The sequence below is a fragment of the Lissotriton vulgaris genome, chromosome 8 (assembly GCF_964263255.1).
Source record: "Lissotriton vulgaris chromosome 8, aLisVul1.2, whole genome shotgun sequence".
In the NCBI taxonomy this organism is placed as follows: Eukaryota; Metazoa; Chordata; class Amphibia; order Caudata; family Salamandridae; genus Lissotriton; species Lissotriton vulgaris.
The window spans coordinates 1,433,702,341-1,433,722,867 of NC_141696.1; the positions used below are offsets into that span (position 1 = coordinate 1,433,702,341).

Consider the following 20,527-nt stretch of genomic DNA (forward strand, 5'->3'; position numbering starts at 1 on the left):
CCCTCAAGACTTTGACATCATCCGGTCTGTCCTGAATTGTCTGAGCAATGGCTGTCCTGACTTAGTCCGGGACAGCTGGCAAAATCTTGCTGGCCATGTCCCAAAAAGCACGCCTGTAATGTGTTTGAGGACAGAATGAGAAACTGTAGGAGAAAAATATTCTTTTGTGTCAATACTCTAAATCCATATCTAGCTGCGTAGAACGGATCATGTTCGGGTTGACCTTGCTCATGTAAGCCCTGACCACTAAGCTTTCCATGGTTAGACACAGCGTGGGAAAGGGCGGGTCACCAGGGGCTGGCCTATATCATCTAGACACTGGATGAATGACCAGAGAACATCTTTGTCCAAGCAGCCATTAAGTTATCTGTCAGGGCTTCTATGAAAGTCAGTAACAGCTCCAATGTGGCAAGCCCAGGTTGTAAGATTTCCAACAACAAGTTTACTTTTGTTTCAACCATAGGTTTTTGTAAATAAAGTACTTAAGCTGCTCTGCAGACAAGCACCCCAAAGGAGGCACTTTCCACTGAGTAAACGTGGAGGATCTTCTAATGCAGTCGCAGGAAAAGTGTCCAACTCACTATGTAATTCCATATACAATCTAGCATTTGTACAGTGAGGCGGAGCAAGTTGTCCACATCCTCTTTGTCATTGTGTGTTATGCTCTGAAACCCTGGGACAATGTCTGAATCAGAGCTAAAGATGGCATCTAGCATCCAATTGTCGTGAGGTGGAGGCAGAGGCTGTGCTTTGATAATTTCATAGAATGACAAAGGTAGAATGTGGGCTGACATCTGCCCTCTGTAGGAACTTGGCTTGGGTGCAGGAATAGGTGCTGTTGGAGTCTAGGTTGGTACTGATGCAGTCAGGACGTATGTCACCTTAGGGCCATTGTGGAGTGGAAGGGCCAGTACTGCAAGAACTGGAAGGGTCCCAACGGAGTTGGTCAACACCAGGAAAGGATCCACAAGCAGGTGGCTGCTAGAGCTCTGTGGGGTGCTCCAGTGGGAGACAGTATTGTCACAAAGATCCTGCAGCATAGCATCTTCATAGGCATCCATCTTCTGCATGATTGAAGGTGGGCCAAGGAACTCTGTGCATTGCCTGACCTGCCTCAGAATGGGCTTGGAGTCTGAAGACAAATGCAGAGGTGGGCTTTGGAATGCCAACCACCTAGCTTTTTGCCAGCCCACTGCCTTTCTTCGCTTAGGATGATACATGGACAGTCGTAACTAAACACTTGCATCGAGAAAAGAACTTGTGTGCAAATGGTCCCGCAACTTGAAGCAGAACTTCCCCTCTACTTGAGAAGTATCACTTTCTCAAGTGCAACCTCTTGAATGTTCCTCAACATATAATGTTGCTTCTTGCTTGTCCTCTGGTGCATCATGGAGCAATTGTCACACAACTTTGAATCATGATTGAAATCTAGGCACCACAAACATTGTGCAGATCCCTGTCAGGCATCTGTTTCCTGCAGTCATACCACAGTTTAATTAATACCTGCCATCTGCAGTGCAGTGGGTGGGGTGGGTGACGGTTAAGAGACATTTACCCTGGCACACACTTGGTTGTTGAAATTCGCCACAGATGCAGCTGAAGCTGGGAGGGGCACTCCTGATCCGCGTCAAAAGGTTCATAAAGAAAGGGCCTTCCACCAGCATGCATGAGTGGCACCTAAATGCTGCTCTTTGCCTTCACTCCCATAGTTATATGTAGTAATTGCGGAATCAGATATTGCGACCTGCTGACATACAGGAGCAATTCCTGTTGAAAATCCAGATCCAGTCTAGGAGCCTGGGAATATTCTTAAAGGTGAATCTGCAGTTAGAAGTATCCACCAGAAGTTCCTGAACCAGCGTAAGGGACTCTGCCTTCACCAGCCAGTTGAACAAGTGCCAAATTACACAGACTCCTAACCTCTGCAGCAAAGTTTCTATGACTGCAGGAACCTTAAGAGGCTTGTGATGCCACGACTAGTCCTAATGGGAGGACAACAAACCGACAATGCTGGGACCCCACTATGAACCTCATGTAACACCCCTGGGAAACTTTTAGGAAAATACAAATGGTTGTCTGGGAAAACAGACACCAGACAATCTCCCAAGGCCAACAAACCCCGATTCAAGGACAGCATCTTGAGCCTCTTTAGCCAGATTACCAATTTCATAAGGTGGAGATAGAGAATAGGCCTTGTTAGGGAGCAGGAGGTAAAGGGAAAACAATCCAGTGCCCCTGTCTTTGCAGGCACCACTACTGTGGCCTCTTTTTCCACTAAGACAAGGGCTGTGTTACCTTGATCAATGCGTGGTCTGGCGAAGAGGATAGGAAGGGAAGAACATAGCCCGAGAGATCAGCTGGATGACCAAGCAGTCCGTCATGAATGCCTCCCAGTTAGTGACAAAATGAAATCCTCTCCTCACCCAACCAGAAGGTGGTGGTGCAATTAGGCAGAGGATGAGGGAGGACCACAGAGAATACAGAGGAGAAAGTGTGAACCACCCGTGAGTTAGTGGGAGGAGAAATATTGAGGCACACCCTGAGCTAGTCTGGCAATCTATACATGGACTGCTGACGTGGAGGCTTATCCCATGCAGCCATAGGAGCTTACAACAGCCTTGTTAAAAGGAAGCAAGGGCTTCGCAGAACATTTGGAGGGTCGCAAAATTTCCATACGAATGTTCTATTTCAACTTCACATGGTTGTGGCAGTTCAAAGACTGTCACCCCCATCTGAACAAATGTTATGAAAGATCAGACCTACTCAGAGACAGGGCCAAAGATATAGGCAATGCCTCTTTCTGAAGGAGTATCTAGACCACTGCCATTTTATAAATTCCAAAATAAAACTGTACCAATATAACAAGGAGGCAGGAGGTAATCAGTTTCTGAGTACTAATGTTCCATGCATCCAGCGCCCTTATCCTCCAGAGGAAAGCATTTGCATTTGAAAGAAAAACCTCTCCTAAAAAGGATTATGTCAACCTCTACCCAGTAACTGGTTACAGGTTTACATCGTGGTTCATTGCTTAAGCTAGCCCTGACTTTTTCCTATGCCACACATGCTACTTACTGCTTTAGACTGGCGCCGGGAAACCCTTTGTGGGTATCTGTGCGCCTTACAAATGCAAAAAATAAATAAAAATAAATTGGTAAATCCCACACCCAGCTCCGTGGGCACGGTCATCATCGACTTTAGGGTCAATGCCGAGGGAGGCCCCAAGTGAAGGGGCCTTTGGAACGCTGGCCAGTCTGAGCCCCCAGGGCTGAAGTCAGTAAAGGTGTGGCTGCCAAACAATCATGATCGATCGCCCCAACACACACATCTCAGGAACATAATCTAAAATTTTGCAAAGAAATCCTGAAAAGATCCAGCACAGTTAGCGAGAAGCTTGACCTGACCTGTGTTGGTCCAAAGTTTGATGAACTCTGGTCTCCATTTCTAAGGAGACGGGTGTTATCCCAATGTCAAGGAAGAGTTCAGCTCCATGACTTAACAATTTCTGGAATGGTGGCCCTTCCTTTTGGAAGAAGGGAACTTCTCCTCCCCATGGAATTTTTACTTTTAGAAGAACATACAGTCCCTGTGCAGATCCGAAAGGGGCATAATGAGGCATGGAAAAACAGGAACTATTGTCAGTGAGCAAGTTGGTGCCTATTATACCACGTTGACGTCAGAGGCAGATGTTAAGTCACTGCTGCGTGGCACCACCTGGTACTTATGGAGAGTCTCTGCTAGAAAAAAGGTTTTCAGAGCAATCTGAAACCTGAAAGTAGCATTCATAAAGTGAGGAATGCGCTGGAAGATGTAGTCATCAGAAGAATTAGATATTCCGTACCAGAGAATTCCTGCAAAATGAATGGTGTGAGATTTCGCAAGCATCAAAAGAAAATGAGGGCTGGAACAGGTTTTTGGTTTAAGGCGTAACAACTGTTCCTTTAAGAAACAAAGTAGACCATGGCAAAACGCCCGTGCTTCAAATGCCAGGAAAGGAGAAATGCGGTTCCTTAAAATCCCACTTTATGCGAGTTGCATATAGATACATTCATTGGTGTATTCCGAGTGGAAAAGAAATCAGGCTCCCCATATGCAACCGACAAAGGACAGGTGTTAACGCTCTCTCACCACAGACAACTAATGTGGGGAGCACGAGGAGGTAGGTCATAACCTTTAACAGGCATTACTGATTGACTCCAGATCACAAACTTCTGGAGGGGCAATAAAGGTAGGCGTCTGCTTCTCTTCCTAGTGCAGGGTTGCAAAAAAGGATGATTATAAACATCAACTGTGAAATTGCCAAAATGTAATTTACAGCTCTACATATGGAAACATATAAAACATATCATATGTATTTGTAAATTGCACTTTCACCCCTAACAGGGTATCTAGGCGCAGAATAACAGATGTTTATTGAATGAATGAATCTGACCTTTTGTAATGTAACCTGGTGCTCACGTAAAAGTGGCCGAATTGACGTGAGCTGAGTTTGCACTACAAAAAACTGCAACAAATTAAAATAAAAAAATCCTGTTAAAAATGAGAGTGGGAGCGAATGTTGGAAGTTATGCTAGTAATCTGGCCTATAGGGTCACCCAGAATTATTTTTTCTTCTTTGTGCTGAACCCAATTTGTGCTGCCTGTAGAACTCGTATGCACTTTACCCCTGCTAACTGGGACAAAGACCTTGGGTGTGGAGAGGTATTTATTTGGTAGGCTGACCATCTGGGCTGTGCCCAGGAACCTAATTTGCTTCAAAGGGGCATACCATGTCACAAACAGATGTGGCTAATGCCCGGACCTGCCGCCTTCCTTTGTCACCCAAGCCAGTCAAGCACCAGTCCCAGTGGAAGAGGAACTGCCTGAACCAGTTTTGAGGGAACACAGATGACGGGGTTATTTCCTCTCGGCTGAGCAAAGTGGCTCTGCATAGGAGAATAAGGGTTCTGCCATATTGGTTTTAGAGAGAGGGTGCTGTAGGAGTGTTCACAGTAACACACACAAAGAAAATGCTGCAAAAGTAGGTGGGGTTACCCGTTGGTAGTTTTTGCCCATTTTCTAGGGAGTGGCATGGGTTGCCCCACCCACAGTCTAACACTGGGTATAAACGTGGCACCCACAGTACCTTTGCTCAGATTACCTCTGGACCTTTGGAAGACCAGAAGAGTACCGGATCTACTGTCTGTGACCAGTGACTTGGACTTAGGCTCCAAGTCATCATCGAACCCAGCTTTGGCCACATCCTGCTACCCATCCCCTGACTTTTTGTGCCATAAAAATCTCTAAAGGCAAAGGTAACTTTTTGACTGTGATGAACCTAGTGTTTATATCCAACCCACGCTCCATCGTGGTTGGCCTTAAAAATCACCCTTTTCGTAGTCATCCGGCACAGCCAGATGACTAACTGCAGTTGGTGCTTACACTTTTCAGAGCTATTTTTAAATACACATTTTAAAAATTCATAACTCTGATTGTACCTATTGAGTTTGTGTTTTTAGTTTTATTTACTTAAATATACTCTACTTTTCTGAATTCCTTTGTGTTGTATATTGACTTGATTACTGTTTGAGAACTGTATACATAATTTACACATTGCCTTTATGTGTAGCATGGGCCATATTTATCAGGGGGTTGAATTCAGATTATTTTAGTGACTTTAAGGTTTCAGCCTAACGAGGATTGGGGTTATTTGAGGTGGGAACTCATCCCCCCCTCCCCTCCATGAATACCCTATATCTTTTACAGGGAACTCCTAATGTAATTATGGCACCATATTGTGAATACTGCATAATATGAAGTAGAATTCTTATGTTAAGCCAAGGGCATGTTGCTAGGCAAAATGTTCACTGATTAGAAGTTTTCCCAAGTATCTTATTTAGCAAGTATATGCGGAGCTTATTTCGCTTTGCCTGGAGACAGAATTTATCCCATTTACTTATCTTATAAAAACTATTTCAGTTCAATGTTTGCTCATGAGACTTACTTTATTTTCCTTGACCTTCTTGTCACTATATCACAATCCTCGCAAGAGACACAGCTACAAGTAAGACAACCTTTGTGGCATGAAACATGTGACCTACAAGACAAAAAAGTCAGAGCTTTAAAATAAAAAAAAAATACAAATACATAAATGTGGCATTAATTTTTAGAAACATTAACCTGCTCTTGCCCTTCACTCACCTTTCTCTTGTGTGAAAGAAAGGAGCACACGAGAATGATGAACACAATCTACAGAAGACACCTCTTGTTATGTGGTAACATTAGGTCCGGGCAGGAACACCACCATTTGCTCAAGTTAAAATGTGCCATCTTTTCTTGAACTTTGACATTTGACACACATTTTCTTGCGTGCCTGTATTGGATAATATCCTCTAAAAAGACTTTGCTTACATTTATACTTCTTCGTCGGCATATTTTCAGAGCCTTGAATGTTCTGTACAAGGACTACATTCAGTGCTGAAAATGTTGATGTTTATTATTGTGCGCTCAGCGACAGCTCTGCAGGGATTGAATTAATAGCGGGATGACTGGGGCTTCGCCATGGCAACCTGGGTGAAGTTTATTATTTTAAAAACTTCACTCTTGTTTAGAATGAGGAGCATTCTTCTGACCCTGTCGAGGTCGCCCCATGCCGGAACTTCAGTCAGCTGATTCCGGTTTACCTCATGAGAAGGATAGTGTTCGGCTCTACACCAAGACGGGCTCCCAGAGGAAACAGGGGAGTTAGATCACCCTAAAGGTATTCTGGCAGGTCCACTCACCCTACATACACTAGGATACTGAGCGCAAGGTAGGAGCATAAATATAAACGTATTTCTATGCAAGCATATGATCTGTGTAGCAGCACAATGGTTGAACTGTTCATTTTCTTTACCATTCTTGTGATGCAGATTATTCTGTTTTATTTTGTTCTATTAATAATTGCAGCACATGTATGTAGATAAGAATCTTATTTGAGTCAATAAATATTTGAAATGCTAATTCGAGGAGGTCTTGAGTCTCTCTTTGGGCGTGCATGAGTTACCAAGCGAAAGGGCTTTAGATCTGTTTCCACGATTTTCTTGAGTCAGAATTGCCATGTTCTGGGGTTGCACATACCACCTGTTGCCTTACTAGGGTAGGGGTACAGGTAGTACACTGTGAACTAGCCAGGACTAAGGCCAACAAAACCTGGACTTAGTCCAGCGCAGTTTGGATGTTTATGTTGTCCAACAAAAGCACAGTTTTACTGAGAAAGGTTGTCTACTGTAGTGTCGTAGGGTTCATTCTATGTCCACGTATGTTCTACAGTAACCCATCTCGTTCTTAAAAAGCTCCTTGGGTAACAATGCACACTTCTGCAACATGCCAACACCAACTAAAGCCACAACATTTCTCCTCTACTATATAAATACAAAGAGGAAATCCTCATAGGTATATTAGCTATGCCAAGAACGTTGTAGGGTTTGTGACAGAGAGAGTTGTGTGGTTGATGGAGGAAAATAGAGTGTTGGCTGAATAGGATTTTAAAAAAACATGGAAATTCACAAAAAATAAAACACAAAGGTTCATCACATCTCAAATGACTTAATTCATGACATCATCATCCAAGTTACTTCTCCTCAAATTACTCTATAAACTACTAGATCATTTAAAAACAAAGGAGTTAGAAAAGGACCCACAACCATATACAGCCTAGTTTGTCTGTATGTATATCTGTGCATGTACAAAAACAAATGGTGCAGTCCTAAAGTTGAACATAATTTAGCGTGGTAAATGTTATATGCTGCACGCTTTAGCTACCAGGACATTTATTACAGGGAAATACCCTTTACACAAGGTTGAGACTGAGGGCAACTAGTGTGATTTGAAAACGTGTGTTTCAAATAGATAGCGGATTAAATCTATCCCTGTTACCAAAATTAAGTGAGAAAAGCTAAATCTTTGCTTTAAAATACATTATTCACATTTGGATTTCTGCTTGAATGCTGTTAACGAGCTGTCATGTAATGCTATCGACAGTTTCTATATACAACTGCAGATGTATAAAGGTGCACATATTTATGTCTAGAATTTCATTGAAAATTTTCAGACATCATTTTTGAAGAATGTATAATGTTTGGATGACTTTCAGATCATTTAAGTTATAGGCTGATTGTAACTATTGTTCTTATTGTCTGCACCATTCTGCTCATTTTAGGAACAATTGTAGTGTATTTTCTACAAACTAGACAGTTGTCCATAGGGCGTGGTTGTACATGCCTCATTAGTGGCTAATGCACCTACAGGAAACCGTGGTCTTAAAATTCTTTGTCAAATATCGCATTTAACAGGTACATCTCAATAAGGTAAATAATGACCAAAGACTCTTTAGAACAATATCCAATGCTTATTAAATGGATAATCACATTAATGTCTGAGACATTACGTTTCTAAGGCACCTGAACAGCAGGAAGAAAAATATATTTTCTACTTAATGCGTGTGATTTCATAAACATGGTTCGTATCCTCTATTTTGAAAGGTTACACCCATATGCACTTCAGAGCTCACATCAGGGAGTCTAAGGCATAGCTCCCTGAATACCTCCTTGTATGAAAAGCATAAAGCAAACTGCCACACAAAATGAAGATGTCATCAGTGATATCATTCAATATGTTATGAGTAATGTAATATATGAGCTCATAAGCAGTGCATGGTAGGAGGGCAATTTAGTAAGCTCAGTAAACTAGAACAGGTGAATCTCAGTGGGTTTTGATTTTAAATTGGTTTGTGTTATTTCAACACCTAACTATAACGTCACTTTAACCTTTTACTTTTTTTCCAGTAAATTTCAGTTTTTATTTAACTTTCGATAAGATCTCATTACCATACCTAATATAAAGTCACATTATTCTTGTTTATTTCAGTGAATATGTAGCCTAACACTCCAGAGTCGATACAATGCCCATATTATCTTGGGTTATGTCAAGAATCCAAAAACAACAATTGATGGACAGAATGCAGAACAATGTCATATATTCACCTCCGTACAGAGAACTGGGCCGAAATCCCTCGTTTTTCTGCTCACCATGCCACTCTAGTTTGAACCCAGCCATATGCAAATCAGTCTTGACCCTGTGCCCAATGGGAACAGTCCAGCCCGACCTGCCAGACCAGGTCCTCCCTGGACTGGAACCAAGCATCCTAGGACCGGTTTCGGGGTTTCACCCCTCATCAGCCAGGATAGCTTGACTCCAGTGGCATGGGGAGCACGGGACCCACGTCTAGGCATACCCATCCCACTCGGGGAGACAAATGCAAAAACAACAATTGATGGACAGAATGCAGAACAATGTCATACATTCACCATGCCATTCCAGTTTGAACCCAGCCATATGCAGATCAGCCTTGACCCTGTGCCCAATGGGAACAGTCCAGCCCGACCTTCCAGGCCAGGTCCTTCCCTTCACCCCAGCACAGAGATCTGGGCCTAAATCCATCGTTGTATGTCAAGAATCCACTAAACTCAAAATAACCCCAAGGTCGAAAAGCAGACAAAGCTCATCAAAAAAGACACACAAACTTCGAGAAAACTATAGTCAAATGAGGACTCTGCAGGACGTTCATGGTCTAGCATTTTAGCGCCCCCACAGTTTTAACTTTTAGTCCACAAGCAATTCTCACACCTATTCTGCTGAAGGTGTGAGTTTTGCTTAAAACTGTGGGGGTGCGAAAATGCTGGCCAATCAGCGTCCCGCAGTGTCTCTGAATGGGTCTCCCTGCAAGGGGTCCCTTAACTAACTTAGAGGGGCCTCGCACATTCCCTTTTGGCACAGGGCCCGCAAATCCTAGAACCCGTCTGAATGTACTGTGACCAACAGGCAGTTTTGTTTAAAGCGGGCCACAAGAGCGTTGATGCCTCTTTTAATGTGGCTTTTCCCCTAACTGCAGGCCTGAGCTCCCAGCGCGGGGCAGTCCTCTAACCGCAACCGGGAGCCCGCATTTAGCTCTCCCAGAGAACGCTCTACCTTTCATCGCAGCCAGAGCGTAACAGTTCTGCAGGATTTCCTACAACCAATCGGAGCAAATTGCACGACCACAGACCTAATTACTGGCAGTCACACCCCTGGAGACTGAACGCCCCTTTTATTGGGTATATGTACAAAATGAGCAATAAGCAATACATAACTGCTGCACATATGGGACACCAACCCAGGCACGTATTATTGGCTAAACTAGGCCCTCTGAGAATAGATAAAGAGTGAGGTGCCCCAAGTGCAATAGACCAACCTGATTGAGCCCCTTGGGACTTTTAAACATCACTGGAACCCCTTCTCCGCAGCATTAAAACAAAACCATATCATGGAGGATCAGAAAATCATACATGGAGGAAGAATCTGTCCTTCGAGGGAACCCACACAATCTGATAATAGAGACCATGTTACATCTCATGGTATGGAGGATTACCAGGAACGATTGTCTTTTGAAGCAAGAAGAAGCCTTGCTCGCCAAGGCATGGACTAATGGCCTCGTCAAGTGCATACATTCAGGCTGGCTATTTCAGCCAGACATCTTCCTTTCTGGGACCTCCCAGTGGTTGAGCACCCCATGGTACGTAAACTACTCAGGGCCATTAGATTGTCTCTTCCGGTGGAACCACAGTACTACATCCTCTAAAATGTAAACAGAGTGCTTAATCTCTTCCTCTTCTGGAAGTATACCAAATATTTCTTAAGAAAGGAGCATTCTAGGACATTTGCAGTGCTACAGTGTTTCATTTCCTGTAGACGAACCTCAGATGTCGGAGCACATGATATAATGGGTAGGGTGTTCACCCCAGAAGGGTTTACTTTTATTATACCTAGGAGGGCAAAGTCTAATTCTAGAGAGGCGTTATACCGTTCCATTAGTGATGTTCCAATGTTATGTGTGGTAAAATACATCAAGGCATACACAAGCAGGACAGAGGAAATTCGCCCTCCAGGTGAGAGACATTTGCTTATCATTTATAAACGACATACAGAAGTTTCTACTCCCACAATTGCTAAGTGGGTTAAGTGGGTCATTCAGGAAGCTGGCATGGATAAAAAAGTGGTTGACACAAAATTTCCTAGCTATTGTAACCAATATTCCTAACTATCATAACCAATATTCCCTCTAATTTATTCCTCTGTGTGCTGTGCGGCAGTTCAAGATCTCTGTGCACTGCAAACAGAGCTGATCATGCATTTGAGTGTTTCACACAGCAATATAAACCTGTGACAATCGCCACTCCAAACCTTTGTTTACAATGAGTGCAAAACAGGTGCATTTCCCACACATATAGTTCGATTTAATAAGGTCTTGAGACAGTTTTGCAATGTAGATACACATCCTCGTGACATGAATTGTTTACTCCTGTAGCATCTACACCCCAGATTTACAAAAGAACAGGACACAGAAGGTGCTACCATTATATGTATTAACTGAACCGCAGGGTTGATGCACGCAGTAAGAAGAATGAGCCAGTTATTATTGAGCTCAAACCAGGACCCCGGCTGGATCAAGTGAAATATGCCCACAAAAAAAAATTCCAGTGTAATTCGCCAACACCGGAACATATTGAGCAGGTCCCATAGGTTGCCTGCTTTCATTTCAGAGCAGGAATCTGCAGGCAGTTAAGACGCTTTCTTATTTACAATTTAAGTAGGCCAAAAACAAAGGCCTAATTTAAAGGGCCAACAGCCCCACTTTCATTCAAGAATGATCCTGACTGGAAGCCACCTGGAGCATGATACCTAGATTCCAAAACAACGGAGGGTAAACCAAGGCACACAAGTAACCCTTTATAGTCAAGTACTTACAAGGAACATTTGAGGCAGGTGTTTTACTTTGTTTACCCTTCCTACATTCATGTACTCGAAGAAGGTAGGCATATGTTAGGAGTGCAAAACTGGGAGAAAAAAAAAGTATGGATTTAAAATGTATTGGTGCTGGGGCTGTCTGTATTCATAGAAATGTATTACTACGCAGAGGACTCCTTTTCAGCAGTACTATACAACAAATTGAGAAGGATAACAATACGGTTCTATAGCCATGCTTTGCAGTTTGCAAGAGGTTTGTTAATGCTGGTTCATAGCTCACTGTGCTACAATAGGATTGCAATTTATGCACTGCATGTAATAACAGATTTGTCAAAAGTAGTAACCCACATACCTATTTACAAAAATAAGTTGTGATGCGCATGTTACATAATGTGCTTTACAGGAGATGCACTAACCCTCTATGCAGCATTATGAGTCAAAACTGGAACTAGACAAAACACAGATTTCTCCAGCAACTGCATTAACCCCCAGAGTTTCTGACCATCAATATTATGCCCCAAACTTTCCTAGGCACATAGATATCTCTGCAGAAGCTTTCTTAACCCCCTAAAATATTTCAAAATGCAACCTTTGCAATCTTTTAAACCAGAAAATATTTACTGCCACATTTGTCCTCGTTGCTATTTCTTTGCTGCAGAGTAAAAAAAAAATTAAATGTATACGTTGACAGCCAAACTCTGGTTTGCATGACTACGTTCCTCGTGACTGCACCCGCTTTCTATTGACCACTAATTTATGATTTTGCACATCAATGAGTTCTCTGTAGTGGGTTCTTGGTGAATTAGCAAAAAAGTGCATGTGATTCTAACTAAGATCAGCACCCACTGGAAAAAAAGAGACATTCATTCACCTAACTCCTAATTTCAGCACCGTATGTAAAGGGCTGCACTATTATTTGTATGAGCGGACCATTGAAAATATTTGAAATATCATATTCTAATATGTTTGTTGAATATTTTACAAGGTTGCATTCAATGTTCAAGAAGTGTATTTCTTTAATATGTGGAAGTGTTTCCCTTTAATACATCCAAAATATTTGGAAAGTATTTATCAAAAGTGGTTTTAAACATGAACTGAGAAACAGTCTATCACATACACTTATGTGGATGATATGCAGGCCAGTTCCATTACAAAAAATAAAAATATGCTGACCACAATACTTGAATTCCTGCATTGTGCCCCCAAATGTTGCTAGTTTTTGTCAGTTTTATATAGTGTGAACTTGGCCCAAGGGCAATAGAGCCCTTTGCATAAGTACCAGTTACATTAAACAAAGACTCCTTAAGATTTATTTTTAAGATATGGGGAGTTAAGTGATTTGCCCGGAGTCACAGTATCAGTGGCGGCTGGTGACATTTGAAAGTGGTAGGGCGTGAACGTTGGGCATGACTTTTGTATAGCGAGCGATGTGAACAAGTTCAATGGACAAACCTGGGGTCCAGGGTGAGCCCCTCTTCAGATTGGCAAATGGTGCATTTTAAAGCAAATTAATGCAGCGATAAAGCAGTATACTCTTGAAATATTAAACACATTAAAAATTGCCCATATGTTCAACAGTTACTGTAATGTATAAATTATACATAATGACAGCTTTATCCCTTTAAAAAGTATGCTTGCCAGTGTCTGGCACTGCATAAAGCGTTTACTTTGGTAACATATGCTATAACTAGACTTCGAGACGCACCTAACAGATGCTGGCTGCAGCCCGTCATTTAGAAATATGTGCATACGGGTCTTTAAATGGGATGGAAAAAGTGGGAGCTCTCTATAAAGGAACAGTGAAATAAATGTCTGTGATTCCCATAGTCTGCCACCTGACCTGTATTTTGGTTTCTCTCTGAAGTAATTGTATCCAGGTAAATGACACAACAAATGACATACACCTAAATCCTGTCAGTATGATTGACTTTATCAGTGGGTGTTAGCTGTTTAAAATAAATGAGTAATAGCAATTAATTTGTTTATAAGTAATGAACATTGGAAATGTTTCAATTCTGAAACGGTGAGTCTGTGAATTAAATAATATTGAGGCCTGTGGAAGGAGTTTTGGCATTCAGTTATGTGTGCTTTATGTTAGATATGTATCCTCTTTGTTTCTGCATATGTTGTCCATCTGTACATTTTAAACCACCACTCTTTCCTCTTCAGCATCCTCTTTTCACTCTTCTCCGAATGGACTTCCTCGCATCTGTCACTTCACCGCCCCCAAACATGCACTCAACTCCCTCAACTTTAAGCACTTTAATTTCTCTTACTTTTGCCTTGCAAATAGTTTGACATCTGTGCAGCCGTGGCCTGTGGAGGGAGTTCGGTGGGGCAGGGAGGCGGTGCGGGGGAGGGGCAGGGTGAACAGTGGTAAACATCGGAATATGGATAATTGCAGGTAAGTAAACAATTGAATAACTAAAACGAATTTCGTAGCACACCATGCAACGCAAAATGCATTGCAGCGCGTGCTACGAAATTCGTTTTATTTTTTAAATTGTTTACTTACCTGCAATTATCCATATTCTGGTGTTTACCACTGTCCACCTTGCCCCTCCCCCGCACCTCCTCCCTGCCCCACCGAACTCCCTCCACGGGCCGCGGCTGCATCTGTGTACCCCCTTTCTCACACACATCCACAAAATTTCAGTTGCAAATTGAATACATAAACATTATTGTGTGTGCTCTATAGAGAGGCCAACCCACTGACAGGCACTTTGCTTGGTTTCAGCCTAAGCGCCTGAACGCTCAATAAAATCCCCTCATCCACCTGCCATGGCTCAAGCCTCAAAGTAGGCTCAGAAAACAATACCAATAAACAACAAAATTATAAATTGGAGAACTCTGAGGGAAGGCAAGATTAAGTAAAGCATGTGAAATAAGAGCAGAACTAAATCGCTGAAATGCATTCCCTTAACGATCTTAACATTCATTGTTTGCAAGTCAACACATGTTTTTGGCATCAGTATTAACATAGGGGCATGATGACATGGCCAGTTTTAATGTCAGATATCAGGGAACTGACCACTGTAAGCACATATTTCTCGCCTTACAGTATGTTGAAAATGCAGAGCTTGGAAACATTTTCCCTTGGGAGTTAATACTGCGTCTCTTCCCCCTCAGTCTCAATGAGAGCGCAGGGAAAGTTGTTCAGTTCAGAGCTCAGTTTGGGTTAGCTATGTTATATAACTCAAGTCTTTCAATACAGCCGCCCCAGGGTTTATTATTCTGAATGCCCATGAATTAGAGCGTGATTGCAGCACCTCACCCAGGGACATTAGGTTAAAGACAGACTTCCTGGATGGAAATCAGTGTATATTATGATGCCACTTCAGAAGCTTTTCACAGGGACGAACATTTTTTTTTCCTTTGCCTGGATTTGGACCCACTGCCTGCGCTTCAAAGTCAGCTGCATTACCATTCCACTACGCTGTCTCTGCTAGCCTCAACTGACTGCTACCTTTAACAGAGCAAGCAGCAAGTGCAGCAGCTGCGGGCTCCCTAATCTGCAGCGTGTCCGATGCAGACTAGCTGCTCTTCTGTCTAACCTCGCAAATGCGCTGCCACTGCTCCTCGCATTTTGCCCATGTAGGTTTACATATGTTGTTGAGGAACGTACGTTTGGTGTTGTGAATGCTTTTCAAGTGTGTGCGCACTTTGGAGGTAATACTGGTGCGTCCGCGCACCCGCGCATGTTAGAGGGAACTATGATCGTAACAGAGTTTTAATTCTATTAAGGACAAGAACCGGAGGATTATTCCCACCCAATGATCAGGAATCAGCCTTCCCACGCAGGGACCTCTATTTAGAGGCTCACAATGATTATGGAGATATATATTGTGTAGGTAATTAACTGTGTTCATGAAGTAATGTCTATTTTGACAATTCTCTTTCAGTTGATAAACACCTAAGAAATGTTGATGGGGTCAAAAGACGTTGCTTGAATATGCATCTTCCCTATGGACAATTAGAGGATACATTTTTTTTCCTTGCAGGGAACGAAAAGTCCAAAACAGAATAATCTACTGACACAAACTGACTACTGGCGCACAAAGAAAGTGGGCGCATGATGGTCGACAAAGGACTATAAGAAATTACGTTTTCGGTCATTGGCTACCTGTTTGTGTTTACTTTGCTGAATGTTCATGGAAAGAGCTGAGCAAAAGTAAGGAGAGGCGCGCTGCGCTGTATTTCATTCACTGTGACCGAGCAGGGTGGCATTTGAATTTTAAACTTTGTATTCTAATTGTGTTTGTTCGCCGATTTTTAACATCACTCACCTCGTTTCCCCGTTCCACCACTGACCTGGTCAGATTGTTGTGGAGGGAACACGAGCACAGGAGCACACAGGAATTGACTAAGACTTCCGCCGTGCATCCTGCACCAGTCAGGGGCCCAATACTTTAAAACCTGCGGCAGTTCACGCACTCCCTAGCTGAGCAAAATTAAGGAGAGGCGCACTGCGCTGTATTTCATTCACTGTGACCGAGCAGGGTGGCATTTGAATTTTAAACTTTGTATTCTAATTGTGTTTGTTCGCCGGTTTTTAACATCACTCACCTCGTTTCCCCGTACCACCACTGACCTGGTCAGATTGTTGTGGAGGGAACACGAGCACAGGAGCACACCGGAAGTGACAAAGACTTCCGCTGTGCATCCTGAACCAGTCAGACGGGCCCCCACCCGGATATAGAGGATGGCGTTACAGGAGCGCAGCAGACGGGCGCTTTCTCAGCGCGCCAAAGACAAGCCCGTCTGCACCTGTATGTCGCCTCTCGCCAGGGACCCTAGTCTGGTGAAGGGGGACTCTGCTGTCTACTCCAAAGGAGATCTATTGAATCTGAACGTTCCAGGTGCCACATGTAAGAAATTCTCCTTAATACATCGGAAAGGCAGCTCTAAATGCCCATGTGGCTATTGCCTTCCCAGACCTCTGACACTTCCGTCCCTTGTTGCCCCCCCTCCTCAGCAGCAAATCATGGTTGCACAACTTAATATTAGATCCCTATCAAAACATCATCTGGAAATCCAGGATCTAATCAAAAACTACGCCTTAGATATCTTATTCCTCACGGAGACCTGGCTGCAAGAAGAGATGCACTCCGTTATCAATCTAGCCACACCACCAGGATACTCTGCATACACGGTAAACAGACAATCAAGGGGTGGGGGTATAGCGATGATGGGCAAATCCCAATTCGCATGCCTATTCACCAAAATGGACATTGAAGGTAGCGAAAGTGCCCGCTATAGCGTCAAAATAAACCCTCAGCTAACCCTATCAGGTATCCTGATTTACAGACCCCCGGGACAGGACAGTAGCTTTATCAAGGCCCTCCTTGAAACTGTGTGCTCTCTGGTTACAAGGACAGCCAATTTCAATATTCTTGGAGACCTAAATATCCATTTCGATCTCACCACGGATAAGAAGATTGGCAGTCTGCTTGCAGACCTGGCCGCGTTTCAGCTCTGCCAGTTAGTCAGCGGCTCCACGCACAGAGGCAGTCACCTCCTAGACCCCATCTTTTCCAACTTGGAGGATGTGACAGTAGAGGCCCCTATCCCCATGACTTGGACAGATCACCTGTTGGTGATTATGATTATACCCATTAGGGGCGCATCCAACTCGAAACTTGTCCAGCGAGTGCTAAAATGACCCTGGAGAAAGCTCCGCCTCGAAGGCTTTCATGCACTCCTCAAAGCCGACCCCCCTAAAGTTAACGAAGACGCTGAACTGGGTTATGAGGGTTGTTGCAACTGGATCATCCAGGCGTTAGATGCTCTTATACCGGCTAGCTGGATCAGGGCACGCTCCCAGGAGTCGAGCCCCTGGTACAGGGAAGAGCTCATCTCCCTCAGGAAAGAATGCAAAATTGCAGAGCGCAAATGGAGAAAGGCCTATGATCCCGTGCTGAAGGCACAATATGTCCAGCTACAAAAAAACTACCACAGAACTATCTGTAGAACTCGAGCCACATACTATGCTAAGGAGATTAGTTGTAGTCAATGCCCCTCTAAAACTATCTTTAAAATATTAAAAGAGCTAAGTACAAAAAAAACAGCAGAGGAATCAAATACCTCTCCGACACACTGCGAGAACCTGGCATCCTTCTTTATTGACAAGATTCAGAAGATATACGCCGCCTTCCCAGCCGTGCCGTGTCTCAAAGCCTCAGCCACTATGGCCATCCATAAACTCACTGAGATTCCTTCGCTGAACCAAGAGGAGTTTCTCAATCTTTGTGACAAAATCAAAACAGGTTCACCTGCAGACCCCCTAAAACCCGAGCTATTTAGAGCAAAGGATTGGGCAGTACTCAGCCCTCTCCGAGACATTATAAATCTATCCTTTTCCACTGCCATTATACCCACCAGATGGAAGCAGGCTTGGGTATCTCCCATCATTAAAAAACCTACATTAGACCCCTCTTTGCACGAGAACTTTAGACCCATCTCGCTGCTCCCCTGGCCAGCCAAAGTGGCCGAATCCCATGTCAATACCATTCTGACGAAATTCCTTATGTCTAATTCCATCCTAGACAAATCCCAGCATGGCTTCCGTGCAGGACATAGCACCGAGACGGCACTCTTGAGTGTCACGGAACATCTCCGGTCCATTTTGGATTCCGGTAAGACGGCAGCACTGATACTTTTAGATCTCAGTGCTGCCTTTGACACGGTGTCACATGAAGTGTTGCTATTCCGGCTAGAGGAGGCAGGAGTATCGGGACAGGCCCTGAACTGGTTTAAGGCATTTCTATCAGACAGGTCATTCCGGGTCTCCGCTTCCCCGTTCCTGTTTAAAGAGCGCCCTATCAGTCAAGGAGTGCCGCAGGGGTCTGCACTCAGTCCGACTTTATTCAATATTTATGTCCAACCACTGGCTGAGGTGGCCAAGAGATGGGGGTTGTCGTTAGTATTGTATGCTGACGACACCCAGCTAGTGGTAACATTAAGTGAGGAGGATGGACTGAGTGCACAGAGCTTTAAACAGGGCCTCACTGACTTTACAAGCTGGATGACATCGAACTACTTACAGCTTAACGCTGGCAAGACTGAGGTCTTACTGGTGGGCAAAGAGACGGCGGCCTGGGGTGACAAATGGTGGCCCGAAGCACTTGGCAATTTGCCTGAGCCTAAAAGTCAGGTGAAAAACCTTAGAGTCTGGATGGACTCTGCCCTTAACTTTACCCACCAGACTAAAAAGGTTGCGGCAACGTGCTTTGGGATCCTTCGGAACCTCAAGCCGATCCCAACGTTTTTCGACCCCCAGACGCGCCAGCTTGTGGCGCAGTCAGCCATTCTCTCACGGCTGGACTACGCAAGCTCCCTACTTTTAGGGGTGAACCAGGCTGAAAAATCAAGACTGCAACGAGTCCAGAATGCAGCGGCAAGAGCCTTGACAGGTCTCCCTCGATTTAAATCAGTGACAAACACGCTCATTAAACTCCACTGGCTCCCGGTAGAGAAGAGGATTCATTTCAAGACCTTATGTCTCGCATTCAAGGTCTTGAGAACTGCCTCTACACCTATGCTGAGCCCTCTTAACAACATACACACCCCAACGTGTCCTCCGATTGGAAGGCCAAAACTTGGCTGTTGTCCCCCGTTTCAAGTTGGCCCGGATGGGCAGCCGCTCCTTCCGGTACCTCGCACCTAATCTCTGGAATGCTTTACCCTCCCAAATTCGGTCTCAATGACCTGCTGTCATTTAGAAAGGCCATAAAAACCCACCTCTTCTGCTAAACCATCTATGTGTGAATTCTAGGTTTCCATCTGCTGTGGCTTACTTTCCTTTCTTTCTGTAAAGTGCCGGTACGCCCCTTTGCTGGGGCAGCCATGCGCTATAAAAGACCTTATAACATAACATAACATAACATAACAAGACAGTTTGTTGATGTTTACTATGGCTACTGGAAAGTTAAACTCCAAGTGGGGTTGGGATCAGTGTAAGAACTGTTAATGCACTTTTATTTTATATTAAAGTCACATTTGCTTAGTAACATGCAAATTTGGCATTTATAATTACGATGCTTCAATATATATAGAACTATGGGGCATATTAGCAAGAACCTTGTTAAAATTATCGTAGTTTTAGCGGCAGGAAACTGGCCCTAAACGGCGATAATGGGCTTGCTAATAGGAGTTATAGAATTCCAATAGAAGCAGAGGTTAGATGTGCAGGACATCTAACCTGGGCTTCTATTGAAATTCTGTAACGCATATTAGCAAGCCCTTAATCGCCGTTTTAGCAGCTGTTTCCTGCCGCTAAAATGGCGATAATTTTAACGAGATTCTTGCTAATGTGCCTTAATGTTTGCATGTCATGGGCTGAACTGGGCCCCATGTAGGCCTCAACTCCTCTTTAGATTTTAAAATATCCAGCAGGAAAATGTGCACTGAGGCTTTGTGATGACACGCTGTTCTCAAATACCTCCATAGGAAGCCATTTGTTATTTTCAAGGCTCTTCCTGCTTGCTCACTGCAAGCCTTTTCAGTCATCAGACAGTTACTGTCTATGAAACCAGATTTGTACTGTTGTTTCCAATGACATTAGGTTAGAATGAAGTTCATTATTATTCATTTAGAGGGATAGTGCTAGGACGGTGTCATTACACAATTCTGTATTCTGATCATGCGTTGATACATTTGCTCACCTTATGCGGACTGTGAGTTTTCCATTGCTTTCGATAATGGATATTCCAATAAAACCTATGATTTT

General features: G+C 43.6%; 1 protein-coding gene across 2 annotated transcripts in view; it reads right to left on the reverse strand.

Annotated features, from left to right (window-relative positions):
• The window catches only part of CD200 (CD200 molecule), a 174,706-nt gene that overhangs the window by 34,024 nt on the left and 120,155 nt on the right, over positions 1 to 20,527 (reverse strand). For both annotated transcript variants that reach the window (XM_086935507.1, XM_086935506.1), the window contains exon 6: positions 5,981 to 6,073. In XM_086935507.1, the coding sequence (XP_086791633.1) occupies positions 6,006 to 6,073 (68 nt within the window). In that variant the 3' untranslated portion in view covers positions 5,981 to 6,005. The remainder of the gene's footprint in view (positions 1 to 5,980; positions 6,074 to 20,527) is intronic.